Source organism: Cydia splendana, chromosome Z (genome assembly GCF_910591565.1).
Source record: "Cydia splendana chromosome Z, ilCydSple1.2, whole genome shotgun sequence".
Lineage (NCBI taxonomy): Eukaryota > Metazoa > Arthropoda > Insecta > Lepidoptera > Tortricidae > Cydia > Cydia splendana.
In genome coordinates this window covers 10178980-10195759 of record NC_085987.1, presented here as the reverse complement: position 1 = coordinate 10195759, position 16780 = coordinate 10178980, and the positions used below count along the sequence as shown (strand labels likewise).

The window sequence follows — 16780 nt, the reverse complement described above, 5'->3', positions numbered from 1 at the left end:
GTGCGACGCACCAAGGTCGCGATGCGGTGCGATAGTGTGTTACGGCCTTAAGTGTCACGTTGAACGTGATTCGCGGTAGGCCCCCCGGTCCGCTAAGTCCGTAAAAGCCGTAACAGACTATCGCACTGCGCCGCGATCTTGGTGCGGTCAAAATATCTCTTTTTGCTCTAACTTATAACTGAGTCCTTACCGCACAACGGCGACCACCTTACACACTATCGATACATATGTATAGTCTGTTACGGCTTTAAGGCTCGATGGCAGGATAAGTGTAAAAATATTATAAGCCCTTTATTTGTTGTTCCCCAACAATCCACAAAATCACGAACGGAACTGTGTGAAATAATCTGGCAACCCTAAATATTTGTCTTTGACCAGAATGCCTACTGTGGTATGCGTAGCCAACCAAATTGTCTATGGATTATGGACCGAACATTAAGAATTGGAGGGTTATTTTATACAATTTTATGCATTTTAAAATACTTTAACATGTATGATTAAGTGATCAATTAGTAAAGTGTTCGTTATCTACTAAACAAATATATTTTCAGTTAAGTTTTCATAGCATAATTTAGATAGAATTCGTTACCGCGGGAAATCGGTGAAACGTTTGACTTTAATAATGGCCGCAACAGCGCCAATGCTTTTCATGTTTGTTCATATATTTGAGAAATAAGGGTTTGGATAACGGGTTTTACTTAAAGTAAATTAGTGATTGAAATGGACATCAACGCAGGTGAGTTCCTCTGTTTTAACATCAAAATATTTAGGCAATCATTAGATTCTAGATTCTCTGTAAAGGACTCGTTCGCCCAACTGTCCCTGAATATCTTATAGCTACTTTCGTCTATTCTACAAATTGGCGCAATTCTAATATGTGATAATTATACCGCAGACATACCTTAACCAACGTCAATCCCAATCCTGGCGCGCGTGGTTCACATTACAACAAGCAAAATTTTGAAATGAAAATCTCTTTACATTCCCATTACACGAATTTTTCAAAAAAATGCATTGTTTGTATATGTATACATTACGGCGGACAACAAAGGCATTCTTTTTGTAACTTGTCATCTTCCATACTATCAAAGAGATCACAGGTAAGAAACTGTTACCTCCAACATAAAAGTGGCACTTTTTCTTTTCAAAATCTATGGATACTGAGATGAGATTATACATATTTCCAAATTTTTGCTTGTCAAAAGTGACATAAGATACATGTTATCCTTGTAAAAGTTCTAATGTGGATTTTATTTACTTAATTCAATTTTGCTGATAATTTTACTATTGTACTGTGATATGCATTGCTATCTCAAGCAGGGTAAGGTGGTAAATATCTTGTATTTGTCTAGGAAAGGGAAAATTGGCTCTGATTCTAACTACTACCACTGACTGGTGGTCAGGCTGAGGCTTGCATATAACCTGTCATAGTTAGCTTTTCATCACTTTTCATTTCAAGGAGACTACATATTCTTCAGAAAATTAAAAATATTCACAATTTAGTCCATTATATATTTTTATAAACATTACTTAATTTAATTAGTACAAGGAAAATTTGTGTATGATGTGTTTACCTCACATATTTCCTATCATCAGTTTCCTTATTTTGTAGAGTTAATATGAGCTTCATTAAAAAATTGGGTCTCATTGAGTTTGCAGTAAACTTGAAACTATTGAAAACTTGTATGTCCACTTACATGAAGGCCTGTCTCCTAAGTCACTCAATCAGATCGCGTTGGCTCGCGAGCAAACCCGGTATCCATTGCGCGCGGCTGCCTCGCGAGCCAATGTTCGATAGTTTGCCGCGCAATATGGAGACAGGCCTTCAGGTTGGTGGCACTTGGGGCCAAAATTAAAAATAAATTAACTGTAATATAATGTAGGTTAGCTACTAGTAACCTATACTGTAATGACAATGACACTGAGGTGTAATGGTACTTTTGATGGAATATAATTTGCACTGATCCCTTGAAAACTTACATGGTGTATTAGTGCAACGTAAAGAATTTTCATGTAATAAATTATACATTTATTTATCTATTAATTATTGAATTTAATAGGTAGTTTCTTTTTAACAATGTTATAATTATTTATAAAACAATGTAACAAACATTGGTTTAGTTTAGTCCCTTACAACAATATCCTGTGCTTTGTAATTTGTATAAAACAACTAAAATCCGAACCTTTTATGATTATAAAAAATTATTATATTCTGTATCTTAACCTTTTAACCACTTAGAATTTTTCATCGAGCATGCTCATGTCGCCGCTGGTACAAAATCACAGGAAGTTTTGTCTTATTTATCAGACTGGATATTGTATGTCTTTTAGATCAGAATATGGCGGTTAAAAGGTTCATAATCATAATAGCCTTTATTGCCGAAACTAAAACAGTATTACATTACATTTATAAACAAATTTTACTAAAATACTAACACACCATATTGTCCGGATGGATTAGTGTTCAGCGTGTCTTCTGACACCTAGGCCTCTCCCAGCTGTTTCCATTCCTTTGTATAAATGGCTTTCCTGGTCCAGGTGGTGCCCCCTATAGACTTGATGTCATCCATCCACCTTTTAATTGGTCTACCTCTTTTTCTGTTACCGTCTCGTGGTTGCCAGTCAGCGGTTAAAAGGTTAATTACCTTATAATCAATAGTGTAATATGCATTTCCCCACAGCACATTGACAATGCTCCATGTTTTACAATGGCATTCATATTTGGATGGCATAAATACCCTCAGGGCAATTGGAAACTCTTGAACAACCCTAATATTATATTGAATATGTTTAGAATCACATATGACATATTCCATAATTTACTGCAAATACATGCTGTACAGTATTAGTGACTCTCCATGCTAAAACTATATTTTTGCATATGCTTTCTCCATGGATATGTAACAAGTAAGTAGAAATCTTTGTCCCGGGTAGTATTCACCACAGCCTGTTATCAATGTTGCAGTTAATTAATGGCCATCAGACAAAGTGCCAAAAATAAAATAAAAATATGTATACACAACCTTATTGCCCATTAAGGTAGTGTATACATATATTTGACACTTTGTCTGGATCAATATTTTCAGATTCATAATTAGAGATGCACCGGATATTCGGTTCCTATCCGGCCATTATTTTAATACCCAGCCCACCTGGCCATTATTTTAATATCGGCCGGATACTGGATAGTGACCTACTATTCGGCCAGATACCGAATAGTAACATTGCTTGATTTCGGAGTAAACAATTTGGATTTAAGAAACAGTCACGGTCATAATCGTACTCGTTTATTATTTTAAAATGATTTAAACATTCAACTGACTTACACGCGCACTCATTTCGAACCTATAAATGAGTCCGCGCGAACGTTCACTAGGAAACAGGTCAAACCTGCACAATGCGCACCTGAAAAACCGAAATGAAGGTATAGTTCCGCCGGCCGAATATTCGGCGGCCGGATACCGAATATTCGGCGGATGGTCAGGCCGTATATCCGGTATCCGGCCAAACAACGATCCATTGCATCTCTAACCATAATACAAGTCATGACCATTTAGTAATTCAACATGTAGACTTGTAGAGATTTCGGAATAAGTTAAAGTATAAAATTAATTTTTTTGAACAAGCGACCCGCCCTGGCGTCACTGTGCTTACACATAACCTTAACAAATTATACACCTAAACATTCCTCAAGAATCACACTATTGATAGGTGAAAAGCGCATGAAAATCCTTTCAGTTGTTTTTGAGTTTATCGCGAACATACAGACAGACGCGGCAGGGAACTTTGTTTTATAAGGTGTAGTGATAATTTATTTATTTATGCCGGGGCCACACTAACGGGAAACGCCGTTGATTATCGCGATAATTGACACTTTCCACACGGCCACACTGGGATTATCGCGATAATCAACGGCGTTTCGCGTTAGTGTGGCACCGGCATTATTGTGAATTCAATGGACATCTAAAAATATCAGAAACCTATTATGTGCCTTCAGGCATTGTGAATTCAATAGACATCTAAAAATATCAGAAACCTTTTATGTGACTTCAGGCATAAAAGAGTGATAGAGTTAGACCAAGACAAGTCTGCAATGATTTTGAGAGCACACGTTATTTATACGTCATAATTTCATAGAAGTTTGAAACTTTCACTGCATGTGCTATCAAAATCCTTGCAGACTTATCTTGGTCTAACTCTACAGCTACAATTTCTTAATGATATTAGATTTTTCTTATACTTGTAGAGGTCTCAACACAACTGTCACTGATCGACGCACTCCTGAGCGATTTTGACAAAACGATTTCGCCATGTACTAACAAAAAGAATGAGAAAAAAGAAGAAGAAACCCAGGATGCCATGCCAGACTCTACCACCAACACGGAGAAAAGTAATGCCAACCCTTTCCATTGTGGGGATGACGTCCTTGTGCCGAATAAAGACGGAAGATATTATTTAGGTATGTCAAGATCATTATAATATTTCCGGAATATGAAACAAGTGATATCAATGCCACATAGCTGGAAAACAACAAAAGAGAGGGTGGAGCTAAAATCAATTTGCAAAGAGGGTGTTGTACCGGCTGAGTGGAAAAAGTATGGTTCAGTCAAAAAGCTTAGTCTCTGGGATTTCAAATAGGGATAAATAAGGAAAAAGTCTCTTTTGCCGCGTGATTAAAGCTGAGTTCGCGGAGAACAGCTTAAAAGATCCAACACCTACTTCGTATGTTGCGTAAGCGGTGTGCTTAACGCATTCACTGCCAGGGGGCGTGGCCTAGGAACAAACTTGTATGACGGTGAACGCACTAGGCTTGTGCCTGCTCGGTCACTACAGAGAGCGCTCCGCTCTCGGTCAATCGGTCAAACGAACTAGTTCGGTCTTTTAGTTCCTTTAGTTCAGTTCGGTCGTTGAGAGCTGGAATGAATATGAATCGATTTTACAGTAATTTTTTTAAATCTTTGGCAACTGAATTACGATTCAAGTTATACGATACTATAATCACGTTTAAACATTAAAATCTTGACATAATAAATTTGATTTTCCTTCATAATTTTCAGGTTTAGGGCTCTTTGTCACTCTTTTATCTCGTTCACACTCGTGCCAGCGTCATTGTGAACCATTTCGTTCAGTCTATTTTCTGTTCCACTCATGTCAAGCGCTCACCAATCCCACTGACCTAAAGGACCTAAAGACCGAATAAGAGCGTGCAAAAAGATTTAGTTCCTTTCGGTCCTTTATGGGATTTCAATCCTAACAGTTCTTCGTTCATGACCGATACAAGCCTAGAACGCACATGTGCGTCGGGGGCAGTGAATGTGTTAAGTTAGTTAATGGAAACGAGTAGTTTCTACATTACTTTCTGCAAACTTGCTTATGTATCTGCCGAAATTGCCAGCCTTGCGTTTTCAATAATAATAATAATCTCGTACGTTCGTTTAGGTACTATTGTCGAGCTCAGCACAAGCAACGACAATGACTCGTGCGAAGTGGGAACGGGGGTGGCGCGGTGCCTGGTCAAGTTCGGTGACAACACGCGCGCGTGGGCGCCGGTGTCGTCGCTCAAGCTGCTGAGCGCGCCGCCGGCGGACGACGGGCGCATCATGTGCGTGGTGTGCAAGCGGCGCGAGGGCCCGGCCGCCAGTCCCGCCGCCAACGCAATAATCGCGTGCGACATGTGCGGTCGTGGCTACCATGCCAAGTGCCACACGCCGCCGGTTGACGCTTGGATTAACGGTAACACCTACATATCATTGCATCTCTATATTTCATAAAGAAAACCGGATAAGTGCGAGTCGGACTCGCCCACCGAGGGTTCTGTACTTTTTAGTATTTGTTGTTATAGCGGCAACAGATATACCTATATCATCTGTGAAAATTTCAACTGTAGCTATCATGAGATACAGCCTGGTGACAGACAGACAGACGGACAGTGGAGTCTTAGTAATTGGGTCCCGTTTTTACCCTTTGGGTACAGAACCCTTAAAATGGAAGGAATATTTATGAAAATATATATTTTTTACCAAGGGAGAAAATCAAGTCTCAACTTTCTCCACATACAGATTTGCTCGACGTTTTTGCCGAGACTTAGAAATTTATAAATAGAAATGCTCAAAGTAGACCTTTTCCTTACCTAGAGACATTTTTTTTCTGTAGAAACCAATTAATAACATTCCCGGCGCTTATTAAACCATAGTTCAACCTTTTGCACACATGTATGTAGACTTGTAGAGTCAGACTGATATAAGTATGCAACGATTTTGATAGTACATGCAGTGCAAGTGTTATTTTTAACATCAAACTTGTATGAAATTATGACGTATACATAACACTTGCACAGCGTGTGCTATTAAAATCGTTGCAGTCTTACCTCAGTCTAACTCTATTTCAGTTTAAAGCAGTATTTTGGTAATCTATTAATATTATTACAGAAGGCATAAGGTCTACCAATGTATAGTTAACAGTGTAGGCGATGACTTACATGTAAATGTATACATATAATATATATCTGTTCGTCAGGTGCGTCTTGGCACTGCAAGAGATGCGTGGACCAAAGATACAGGGTAGCTGCCGCCGAGAACCGAGCTCTGAAACGCTCCGACTTGCTTAGATTTAAAGGAGGACAACAGCGGAGACAGCAGCAAGAACTGACACCACCGTGTGATGTATGTTTAAAACCACGATTTAATCTACGATGTCCGTATGTATATCTAAGTCTTCAATCCAATTTGCAATCATATTCCGAGCACTGACAAATTTAGTGATGCTAATGTTTTGGTTTTTTGAGTTCAGTGAAAGTCGCGAATAATGCCTTTTTGTTGTAGTTCCAATTGAATAAGCAGGTTAAAACATTATTTCTAACAAATTGTATTTATATTTAGTTATTGCGTAAAGAGACAGAAGCCCTGCACTACAAATAACCCACAGTTGATAAGACCATAAAAACTGGGTCAATAATCTTTTTTTACAGAGATGTTTTCCCTCGTATTGTTTTAATGACACTTTTGCTTAAACTCTCATGTTTTTAATGTGTTTCGATCACTTATCCATATCGCAGATTGATGACTCAAGTAGAATTCCGTTGCGTTGGACAGTAGAATGTGTTAATATTAATGTTGTATGTAAATTAACTCCCGGAACTTAACTGTACTGGCACGTCTAGAGAGAAATACTTTATTCAGAAAAGTTTCATGTATAATTTATTGTTGTTTATTGACTTTCAAATGGTTTCAGACCGCCTCCACAACTTCGTCGACTGCTTCGGAAGCAGGCAAGGATCAGAGTGAAGTGCATTGCTACTGTGAGGAAAAAAGTGACTGGCTTGCGCAGGTGATTTATTACAAATTTTGCAAATACAGTAAATTAGTCATTTAAATTCTTTCATGCCATTTTCCATTGGGACCTAAATGTATATTATTAAATAATCAGTTTTATTGCTTGGCCAGTTCAAAGTCTTATGAATCTGGTTTTACTGTACAGTCAACATCAAATATATTATAGCTCCAAAAGTGGTCAAATAGTTCGTTACGCCATATATTTAGTACGGCGTGACGAACTATTTGGCTGCTTTGTCTGCTACAGTATATTTGACGCTGACTGTACCATCGCCCACACTGTTAACTGTCCATTGATAAAACTTATTACAAAAGGTATAAATTCCACCGATGGACAGTTAAGACTGTAGCTACTTGTACAAATGTAGTTATAGTATCTCCATACAATCAATCACCCTTTGGAATCAGTATGTTGTGATTTTGATTACCATATGTGTTGGAGCCATGAATATATTCTAATATTCAAATATCTTTGTTTGTGTTATTTCCAAGTTAAAATCTTTGTAGTTGTCATCACAATTAGTATACTTATACTCGTATAGATACAATCAAAGATCAACTTTGACTGCCTGTGTATTTTTTCTTGGGCATAACACATTTGCGTTATGTTATGATTGTTAACCTGATCATAGACTTAAATCGACCGAGATATGGACCGTTTTGTATTGTTTTCGAGCTCCCGATATTTCGACGCAATTACATGAAAAAATGTAATAAAAAAATGTCCATACGGATATCTCGTTTCAGATGTTGTTTTGTTGCCGCTGTTCTCGTTGGTTTCACCAAAGATGCGTGTCGAGTTTGCAGTATCCATTATACGCTGGTGATAAGTAAGTTATCTATGTGTAAATCGGAATTTATTAAACTACCAACCTGGTTATATCGGTCGATCTATAATGAAATGTACATTTTCAGACTTTACATATTCGCTTGTGCTAACTGCAACGGAGGCGTGGAGTACCTGCGGAGATTGGAGCTTTGTTGGTTGGACTTGGCCCACCTGGCTCTGTACAATCTTACTGCCTACAATGCTCCCAATTACTTCGATCTGGACACTGTTATCATGCCTTACATCATGGACAACTGGCATGCGTTGCAGTTACCGGAGAAAGTATGTTGCTATGAATACACTTAACTATGAAATTTGTATAATCAATTGACCCATCCGGGTTTATATTTATTATTTTGTATCCGCTTCAGATGTGGAGAACACCGGTTAATGAGCGGCGCGAGAAAATTCTAACTGCGTTAACGTCGTCACGTAAGAAATTCAAGTGTGGGCGAGAGATGAAGAAACGAGCCACGATCTGGGGCCTGCGGGACCGGCGGCCGCCGCCGCAGCCCTTCCAGCTATTCGCGCTCGAGCAGGTCTGTGCCCACTACTGGTGCGATAAACCCTCCACACTACGTCACCAACTAAATGCTAAGGCCTGTTTGCAGGTTAAGAAAGGGGAGCCGCTGTCTGACGAGATAGTGAAAGAGTACGCGCCGCGCCTCCGGTTCCTCCCGCGGTCCCCGCCCTCGCCCACTGTGCCTCACGCCGACGACAGGTAGAGACCCTCGGTATGATTGTAACAATTCAACACTCGCTTCTCCATACATCCAACTCACTTCTTTGTTCTGTTTCAGCACGCAACCGTCTAGTAGTAACAGTGAGAAAAGTTCCTATAAAAATAATCACCAGCAAATGATCGTGCCCGTCGACGGACATTGGCTAAATCTGATGATGGGCAAGCGGTTTCACGAGAATCTTAATTCTAATTCAAACTCTGAAAACGACTCCACAAGTTCCTATGAATCAATCAAACAGATTGAAAACGACGAACAGTCCCCATCTCCAGTTAGTACAGCTAGACAATCCGATGCCAAAGATGAAATATCCACAGAGAAGTTCCCGAAAGTCGAAGCCGCGGAGAATGATGACGAGATAGTCAAGCCGGCTTGCGACGACCCTCCCGTGCCATCACTTAACACGTCGCTAGTTCCTTGCTCGGTTAAGTTAAATAAAATACCCAAAGATATAATGAGTGAAGTCAATGAAAGCAAATCTGTTTCTAACGTAACAATAAACTCTAATAACACCAGAATAGCAACTATGAACCTAGAAGTGTCCAAGTTATCCACTAAGAACATAATCGAACATTCCAAAATCATGTCCCTGCAGCACATGGATAAGATGCCTCCCTACAGCAACTTCAACCACGACATGGAGTCCTCGGGCGACGAGACCTCGAGCAGGGGCACGCTGGACGCCATCATCCCGCCGCTGAAAGACTTCCAGGGGAAAAATAACCCGTTCCTGATGCAGAACACTTCCAAAACGCCCTTTACCTCTTCTATGAATGCACACAATAAACAAAACGGAAGACAGAACCACTTCCATGCCCGGTTTTCACTGCCGGTTCAGTTGAATCCAATGACGGGCCCTGTAGGGAGGCCGTTGAAAAGAAAACTTAGCGAAAAAGATATAGTAATAGGCCCGAATGGTGAGGTGAAGCGTAGAAAATACAGGCGGCCGAGGAAATATCTGCAAAGTCAGGTAAGTCCCTCCATTATGTGATCCTATAATATAAGGGTTCCGTTTTTTTTCCTTTTGAGGGACGGAACCCTAAAATGAGTTGTGCATTGACTCCTTTTTACAAGCTTTTATTTAACTTGCCGTGTTAGAATGTAACAACTATAACTAGGTTTTAAATTTTCTAACCACTTTTCAACCACTTGTTGGTATCTGGTTTATCTGAAACTTACATACTTATGAAAAGCCAGTGATAATGAAATATTATGATCACATGGAGTTGGCCTGATGATGGAGATCTTGACTTTGTTATAATCGTATCGTTGTAGACTGTTAAAAGTATAGTACAGTCTGTATGGCTGACCAGCTGCGGCGTTCTTCGCCCTCTATCTTAAAAACGGTTGAGCTTATATTTTATATCTATTGGAGCCATATAAACCTTTTTAGTGAAACAACTATTTTTGTTATCTTTGATCTTGAATAACTTCCGACTCGGACCCAGACACAAGATTTTCTGTAATTTAAGACGATTTTAGAACACCTTTATGAAGGTGTATTAGCTTATTGTCTTTCAATCTGAGATGAAACTTCTTATTTGATTGGGTTTGATACTTATTATGTCTTCCGGGCCGAAGGTGATGGCTAATCAGATTATAACAGACAAAATGAACACAGAGTCTGTGCTATAAGATGATATACACATAGCTTTAAGTATTTCATTTTTACATTTCAGATGAATAAGTCATGCCCACTGCCCGACGATCCCAAGACTGTTCAGAACGAGAGCGGCGAGCCGACGCCGCCGGCGCACGCTAGCGTTAAGTTTCACGGAAGAAGACTGAGACAGCGGCAGGAAAAGAATTATTATGAAAATGCACGGCGCTGCACAAACACCAACGCTGTGCATAATAGTGTCAAAAGTTTGCAGCTGAGTCCGCACAAGGTGCAGGCGGCGGGCGCGGCGCACACACAGGCGCAGGAGCTGTCCGCGCTCAAGTCCAGCGTACAGTCGTACTTCCGCGCGGGCCAGCGCTTCCGCGTGCTGGCGCGCAGGATGTCCGCCGCCGCGCCGCCCGCATACCTCATCGAGTGGGACGCTTCGTAGGCGCGCTCTAGCGACGCAAGCCGACGGAACACGAACTGAGCCGAACTTCAGTGGCAAATGGATCACCAACAATTTGGTGACGGCTAAATATGTAGAAATTACTTCAAATATCGAGAACTAGCGTAATAAATATATTCTAAAGTGCATCACTATTATAGCCGACTGAGATGCCGTGTGAACATATGAATCATGTTGGTTTGCTAAACAAAATCACAAGTGTAATAAATAGTTCTCCATTTGCCATTTCCGTTTCTAGATGTAAACAGCGCTCGAGCGCACCCAATCGACTCGCGGTAATAGTTTGTAATACTATATGTACATGAATTATCATATCGGGTGCTGTTCACATTATGCGTCACAGCTAGTAAAATGTACTGTTATACTATGCTAGAGATGCTTATTTAAACATATTTGTAGTTTATAAGGAAAGAGAACCAAAGCAAACCGGTTAAATATTTCCAAGTATAATTGTTATTCTTATAATCAATCCCGCCACATTTATTAATTTTATTATCAACCTACCTATACATAGGTACTTACAGGACATTAAATCTTAATAGTTAACATATCGATTCGCTACAGAAACTGTCGCGTTTATCACATCATCACATAATAAATTTGCTTCATGAAAACTTTACAGTTCCCATAATTCCACCGAGGTAATGAATCGGAATGAAGACGTTTGTTTTATTTAGCCGTGTTGTGGTTATTTTTATGTATGTTTTAGTAAGTATGAATTCTTTGTTTGATTGAACTGATATTTAATTGTTGATCCATTCGTGACTAATCATGTCAACAGCTCCTTATAGGTTCATTACATATTGTACTATTATTTAAGTGCTTGTTTGTAGCCTAATTTAGTTGTACAGTAAGATAAAGGAATGTGATATATTATTATTCCAATCTATAACGGTTATTTTATTTATTATGATACCACAACAGGTCCAGCGAAACATATTGCCACAAATGATGACACTGGGATTAACCGGACTATGGTCTATAATCATTTCATTATGCTCTGTACAAGTGCAAGTATCGGCACATAATAAGTAATAGTATTTTCACCACACACACTCGAAAAGGCTCGTGGAATGATGATAATGGTAATGATTGACAAAACTATCTTATATTATGTCTTGATTGATACCACCTAATTTGAATTGAATCTTGATACTCACGTCTGTGTTATGATGGTATAGGTACATACAATCCAATTTAGAGCACGTTCGCTGCAGTACCATTCACCAAGAGTAATGCTCTGGTATCCTAGGTTAGCGGTGCCGTCTGCATACAAAATACTACGACATACATATTTAGCGGTATTATTTTGTATGGAGATACTAGAGGAGTCAAAATAATTCCCACAAAGACGGGGTTTGATGTTTTTAGTACTTTGTGTGTATCTTTTTGACATACTAAAAATATATCAAAATATATGCGAACAAAACGTATTTATTGAAATTTAAAAAATAAAAAAATATATTAAGAATCGTGTGTGGCTTCGAGCAACACCGGCTTCCGACACATCGGAAGGGAGGGGCCCAAGCGATATCTCACCGTACAAATCTTTCTGCCATTTTTCGCGGGGGGAAAAGTGCACACAGTCGCACTTCTCACACACTTACATACAAAATCCAATGTGTAATGACGACACAAATACATAGAAAATGACACACGTCAAAGACAAATCTTGCAAACCTCGATCTCTTTTTGTGTACGGACGAGTGACAAGTGTCACAACACGCACACTAACACATTTTCGTTGAAGTATGTTATTGTATTCTGAGAGATGAGAAGTCGGATTTGTTGCTCGACCGATCCGCAATTTGTACTGAGTGAGCAAAATCGATAAATCCAACAATTACATGAGACTAAAATATAATAATTGTGTTTGAATGTAATTAAACGTATAATATGTAAAAAAACAAAATTACATGTGAAATGTAACACTTTCTTTTTGTAAATTTGATGTCCCCGACCTCTTTTTATAACAAAAAACCGAGAAAACAGGCATTTTTGTGCAGCAATGTTCACGCGCGCGTCTGGACTCGGTCTAGTGAAAAATCCAAGTGCAACTAGTTTTATTACCCGCGCTAGATTAGATTGACGCGCTAATCTTGTACCTCGGCAGAGGGGAAATAGTGCGAATGCCGCCTCCCTTCCGTGTTGCTCGAAGGTGTGTGGTATCAAATTACAGGAAATTACACGCTAAAACAGGTTGTGAGGTTGATTTTCCAAAATAAAAATAAAAAACAAAGTGGTGGCTGAATAACTGAATTTTTTTTCAGCGTTGAAAATTATTTCCTACATTGAAAACGAAACTAAACTATTAATATAGTTTTACACAACAAAATACATTTTGTAAAAAAAAAAAATATTTGGTCATATTTTTGTAAAAATCGATTTCCTCTGGCTAATCATATTACTTTTTGCAACCGGGTTTTTTAACCTAATTAGACCCCGCTGAATCCGAATTTGCCGGTTGCTCGATCGAATTCTTGACAGGAAGTGAGATATTTGATATTAAACGTCCCTTTTTTTAGTTTTTCGTAAATAACTCTTAAACGGTGGCGCATGGTAAAAAATGTTCTATACATAAGTAATCTGCATAAAATTGCCTACAAGAAAGATTCTGTAGAATAAAATTTTTAGCTAGGATCAATATTCAAAGAGATATTAACGCGGGAAAGTTAATTATAAACACTTCCAAGCTCCCTTTTTTTAGCTTTTCGTAAATAACTCGTAAATGGCGGCCAATTTAAAAAAATGTTGTTGAGCGTTAATAATCTACACAAAATTTTCAAAAAAAAAGATTCAGCACTTTTCGCAGGGATCAATATTTAAAAAGATAGATTCTAAGGTTCCTTGTTTTTATTTTTTCGTTTATAATTTGAAAAGTATGACTCAAAACGGAACCCTTATAGGTTCACTCGTGCGTCTGTCTGTCTGTCCGTCTGTCATAACCCATTTTCTTCAAAAGTACTGGACCAATTAAGCTGAAATTTGGTACACATATATAAATTCGTGACCCAAAGACTGACATTTTTAAGTAAACAAATGAATTTTAAACATGGAGGAAAATTAAAAAATAATGTTTTTCAAACTATATCTTGTTACATATCAAATGAAAGAGCTCATTTTGAGAATCTCAAACATATTTTTTTTGTAATTATAAAATAAATAGTTAAGTAAGTATTAATTTAAGTAAATAGCTAATAATTACCATCCCCCCTTTGCGCAGTTTTATCTACCGTGTGTATGACAAATCGTTACGATAATCGACAACGATTTGTCATACACACGGCAGATAAAACTGCGCAAATCGGACTGCACAGTTTAATCGTTACGTATGTAGCCGTACTTAGGCTGGAGTGAGTATTATATTCTTTGGGCTGGAGTCCACTAGAATCGCCGAGGCGAATCGAATCGAATCGCAATAATTCGCCTCCTATATTTTCTATGCAACTGCGTCCATTGACGACTCGGAGTAATTAACAATTACTCCGAGATTGACGATGGACGATCCAAGGGACGCAGTTGCATAGAAAATAAAGGAGGCGAATTATTGAGATTCGATTCGCTTCGGCGAGTCTAGTGGACTCCAGCCTTTTATTTCTATGGTGGGACTAGTGCTTATAAAGCCCCCCATTCACACCCCATTCGAGCCGTCCTACAAACGGCTAAACCCGGAGTTGCCTCTAAAGCCCTCCTCCTACCTTGTAGTCCGCCTCGTTGGGTAGGATTGTGTATGGGGGTTGCGGACTACGAGCCGTCCTACAAACGGCTAAACGGTAGGACGAGGCACAATCCTACCCAACGAGGCGGACTACAAGGTAGGAGTGTGAATGGGGGGCTTAAAGGCCGTAAGACACTATCGCACCGCACCAAGGTCATTGTGCGACGCATCGATAAATAAGAGCGAGAAAGAGATAACGCTTTCTCGCTCTTACTTATGGGTGCGTCGCACTATGACCTTGGTGCGGTGCGACAGTCTGTTACCACTATAATTGTCCACGCCATCTAGTGTAAGTATAATATACCTACATATGAAACTAAGACGTTCTTATTCTACTCGACGCTAGGTGGCGCTGAAATAAACTAAATGCATACTATTTAATATTATCTATAAAAGGAAGTCTGTCTGTCTGTCTGTCTGTTAGGTACCTCTTCACGCTTGAACCGCTGAACCGATTTAGATCAAATTTGGTATAGAGATTGTTTGAGTCCCGAGGAAGGAGATAGGATAGTTTTTATCTCAGAAATCATCCCTTAAAGGGGTGAATTTTTGTATGGGGACTTAACAACAACTGCACAACAAACTTTGTCAATAGGAACTGCCCCGCCCGCGCGGTGTAGCACCGGAGCTGGTGCACGATTTAGTTGAAATTTGGTATAGAGTTAGTTTGAGTCCCGGGGAAGGACAAAGGGCAGTTTTCATTCAAGAAATCACCCTTTAAGGGGGTGAAAAGGGGGGTTGAAGTTTGTATGGGGAATCAACAAAACGCAGATTGAATAAAATAATAGCTACCTACCTAAATTAATAATTCCACGCTGACGAAGTCGCGGGCAAAAGCTAGTGATTCAATAACGGCCACGAATGCTTGGTATTACTCAAGAGAAGAGTGTAAATTAAAAAAAGACTGTTCGGAAAGAGAAGAGTCGTGGAATGTATTGGGCCCCATACATTCCACGACTTTTATCTTTCCGCTCTGACTCTAAACTCTATAAAGCGATTTGATAAAGGAACAAGAAAATCGAGGGAACCCTTCAAATTGCAAATGATTAACACACAACATGTAGAGCGAAGCCAAGGACCGGACAAACTTTTCCGCGATAAAAGCCTTTCAATTGGCGTCCCTTAAACACGGCTAACACATTGAAAGACTTTCCAGTTTGAACTGCAAGCCATTTGACTACTCCAAAAAGCTTACCTATATGCCTTGCAATCCCTTAATAAGAGTTACTCTTATCATTAAGCGCTTTTTATAAAGCTTTCCCTTTAGTAATGTCGTAGTTCAGCCTTGCGTGAAAGAGACATGATTAGTATATAAGTAATATCTACGCTAGTCACCCATTCACTGTAGTCACCCCGCCGGCGATCGCTCGGATTCGAAGTAATGTGTGCTTTATGAACAAGGTAGACGATTTAAATTAGCACCCTTATATGCTTAAAGGGAAACCCTTTATAAGGCTAACCCTTATAAGCGATATGCAAGGTGTTGGTAAGGGGATGATAAGGGTTTTGTAAGGGTATTGGGCTACCGATTACTCAAATGCGTTAGCTTTATATAAGGGCTTTAAAAGCAAAATGAAAGGGTTTCGTCTGGCAAAGGGTATATAGTAACAGCACCAGTCATGGGACATTTAAGAGGAAATTTGGAGTATTTATGATATTTCCCTTGTACATGTAAATGGTCTTCCGCTTAGCGTGTTAAAAGATGAAACTCCTATCCGCCTTTCATGTTTTAGGCGTGTTTTATCAAAGATACTGCAATGAGTTTCCACATAATTAACAAATTAAAACTATGCTTTTTTTCTCCAGTCATGGACACCAAAGCTCCAGTAATGGGCCCCCGGTAATGGACGTGGATCTAGTAATGGGCCCCCTATAATGGACATTGCTCTATCAGTATAAAATTTTGAAATGGGGAATAAGTTATGGCAAAAAAATCAATTTTTGGTATAAGCTTTTATCGCTGAATGTATTTTTCTTTCCACAGCCAATTATTATTGTATTAGATTCATCGAGACAATTCTAATATACCCAAACACAATTAGTTAGGGTTTATTGCGATAAAGTTCCCATGGCCACCTCCTGTCTACATCATC

General features: G+C 39.2%; 2 protein-coding genes across 3 annotated transcripts in view; one reads left to right on the top strand and one right to left on the bottom strand.

Moving 5' to 3' along the window:
* Window positions 1-1030, bottom strand: part of LOC134804224 (1-acyl-sn-glycerol-3-phosphate acyltransferase alpha) — a 40930-nt gene extending 39900 nt beyond the window's left edge. The window contains exon 1 of the mRNA XM_063777192.1: window positions 902-1030. The gene's annotated coding sequence lies outside the window, so the exon portion shown is untranslated. The remainder of the gene's footprint in view (window positions 1-901) is intronic.
* LOC134804195 (uncharacterized) lies at window positions 406-11857 on the top strand. Of its 2 annotated transcripts, none has more exons than XM_063777140.1 (11): window positions 406-736; window positions 4247-4459; window positions 5440-5733; window positions 6517-6662; window positions 7231-7326; window positions 8079-8161; window positions 8247-8442; window positions 8532-8699; window positions 8760-8881; window positions 8961-9870; window positions 10580-11857. In XM_063777140.1, the coding sequence occupies exons 1-11, from the start codon at window positions 721-723 to the stop codon at window positions 10949-10951; spliced, it is 2616 nt and encodes an 871-aa protein (XP_063633210.1). In that variant the 5' UTR covers window positions 406-720; the 3' UTR covers window positions 10952-11857. The 2 variants fall into 2 exon arrangements, with proteins under 2 accessions (XP_063633210.1, XP_063633211.1); XM_063777141.1 differs by having other exon boundaries at window positions 412-736; window positions 8772-8881.
* The last annotated feature ends 4923 nt before the right edge of the window (window positions 11858-16780 follow it).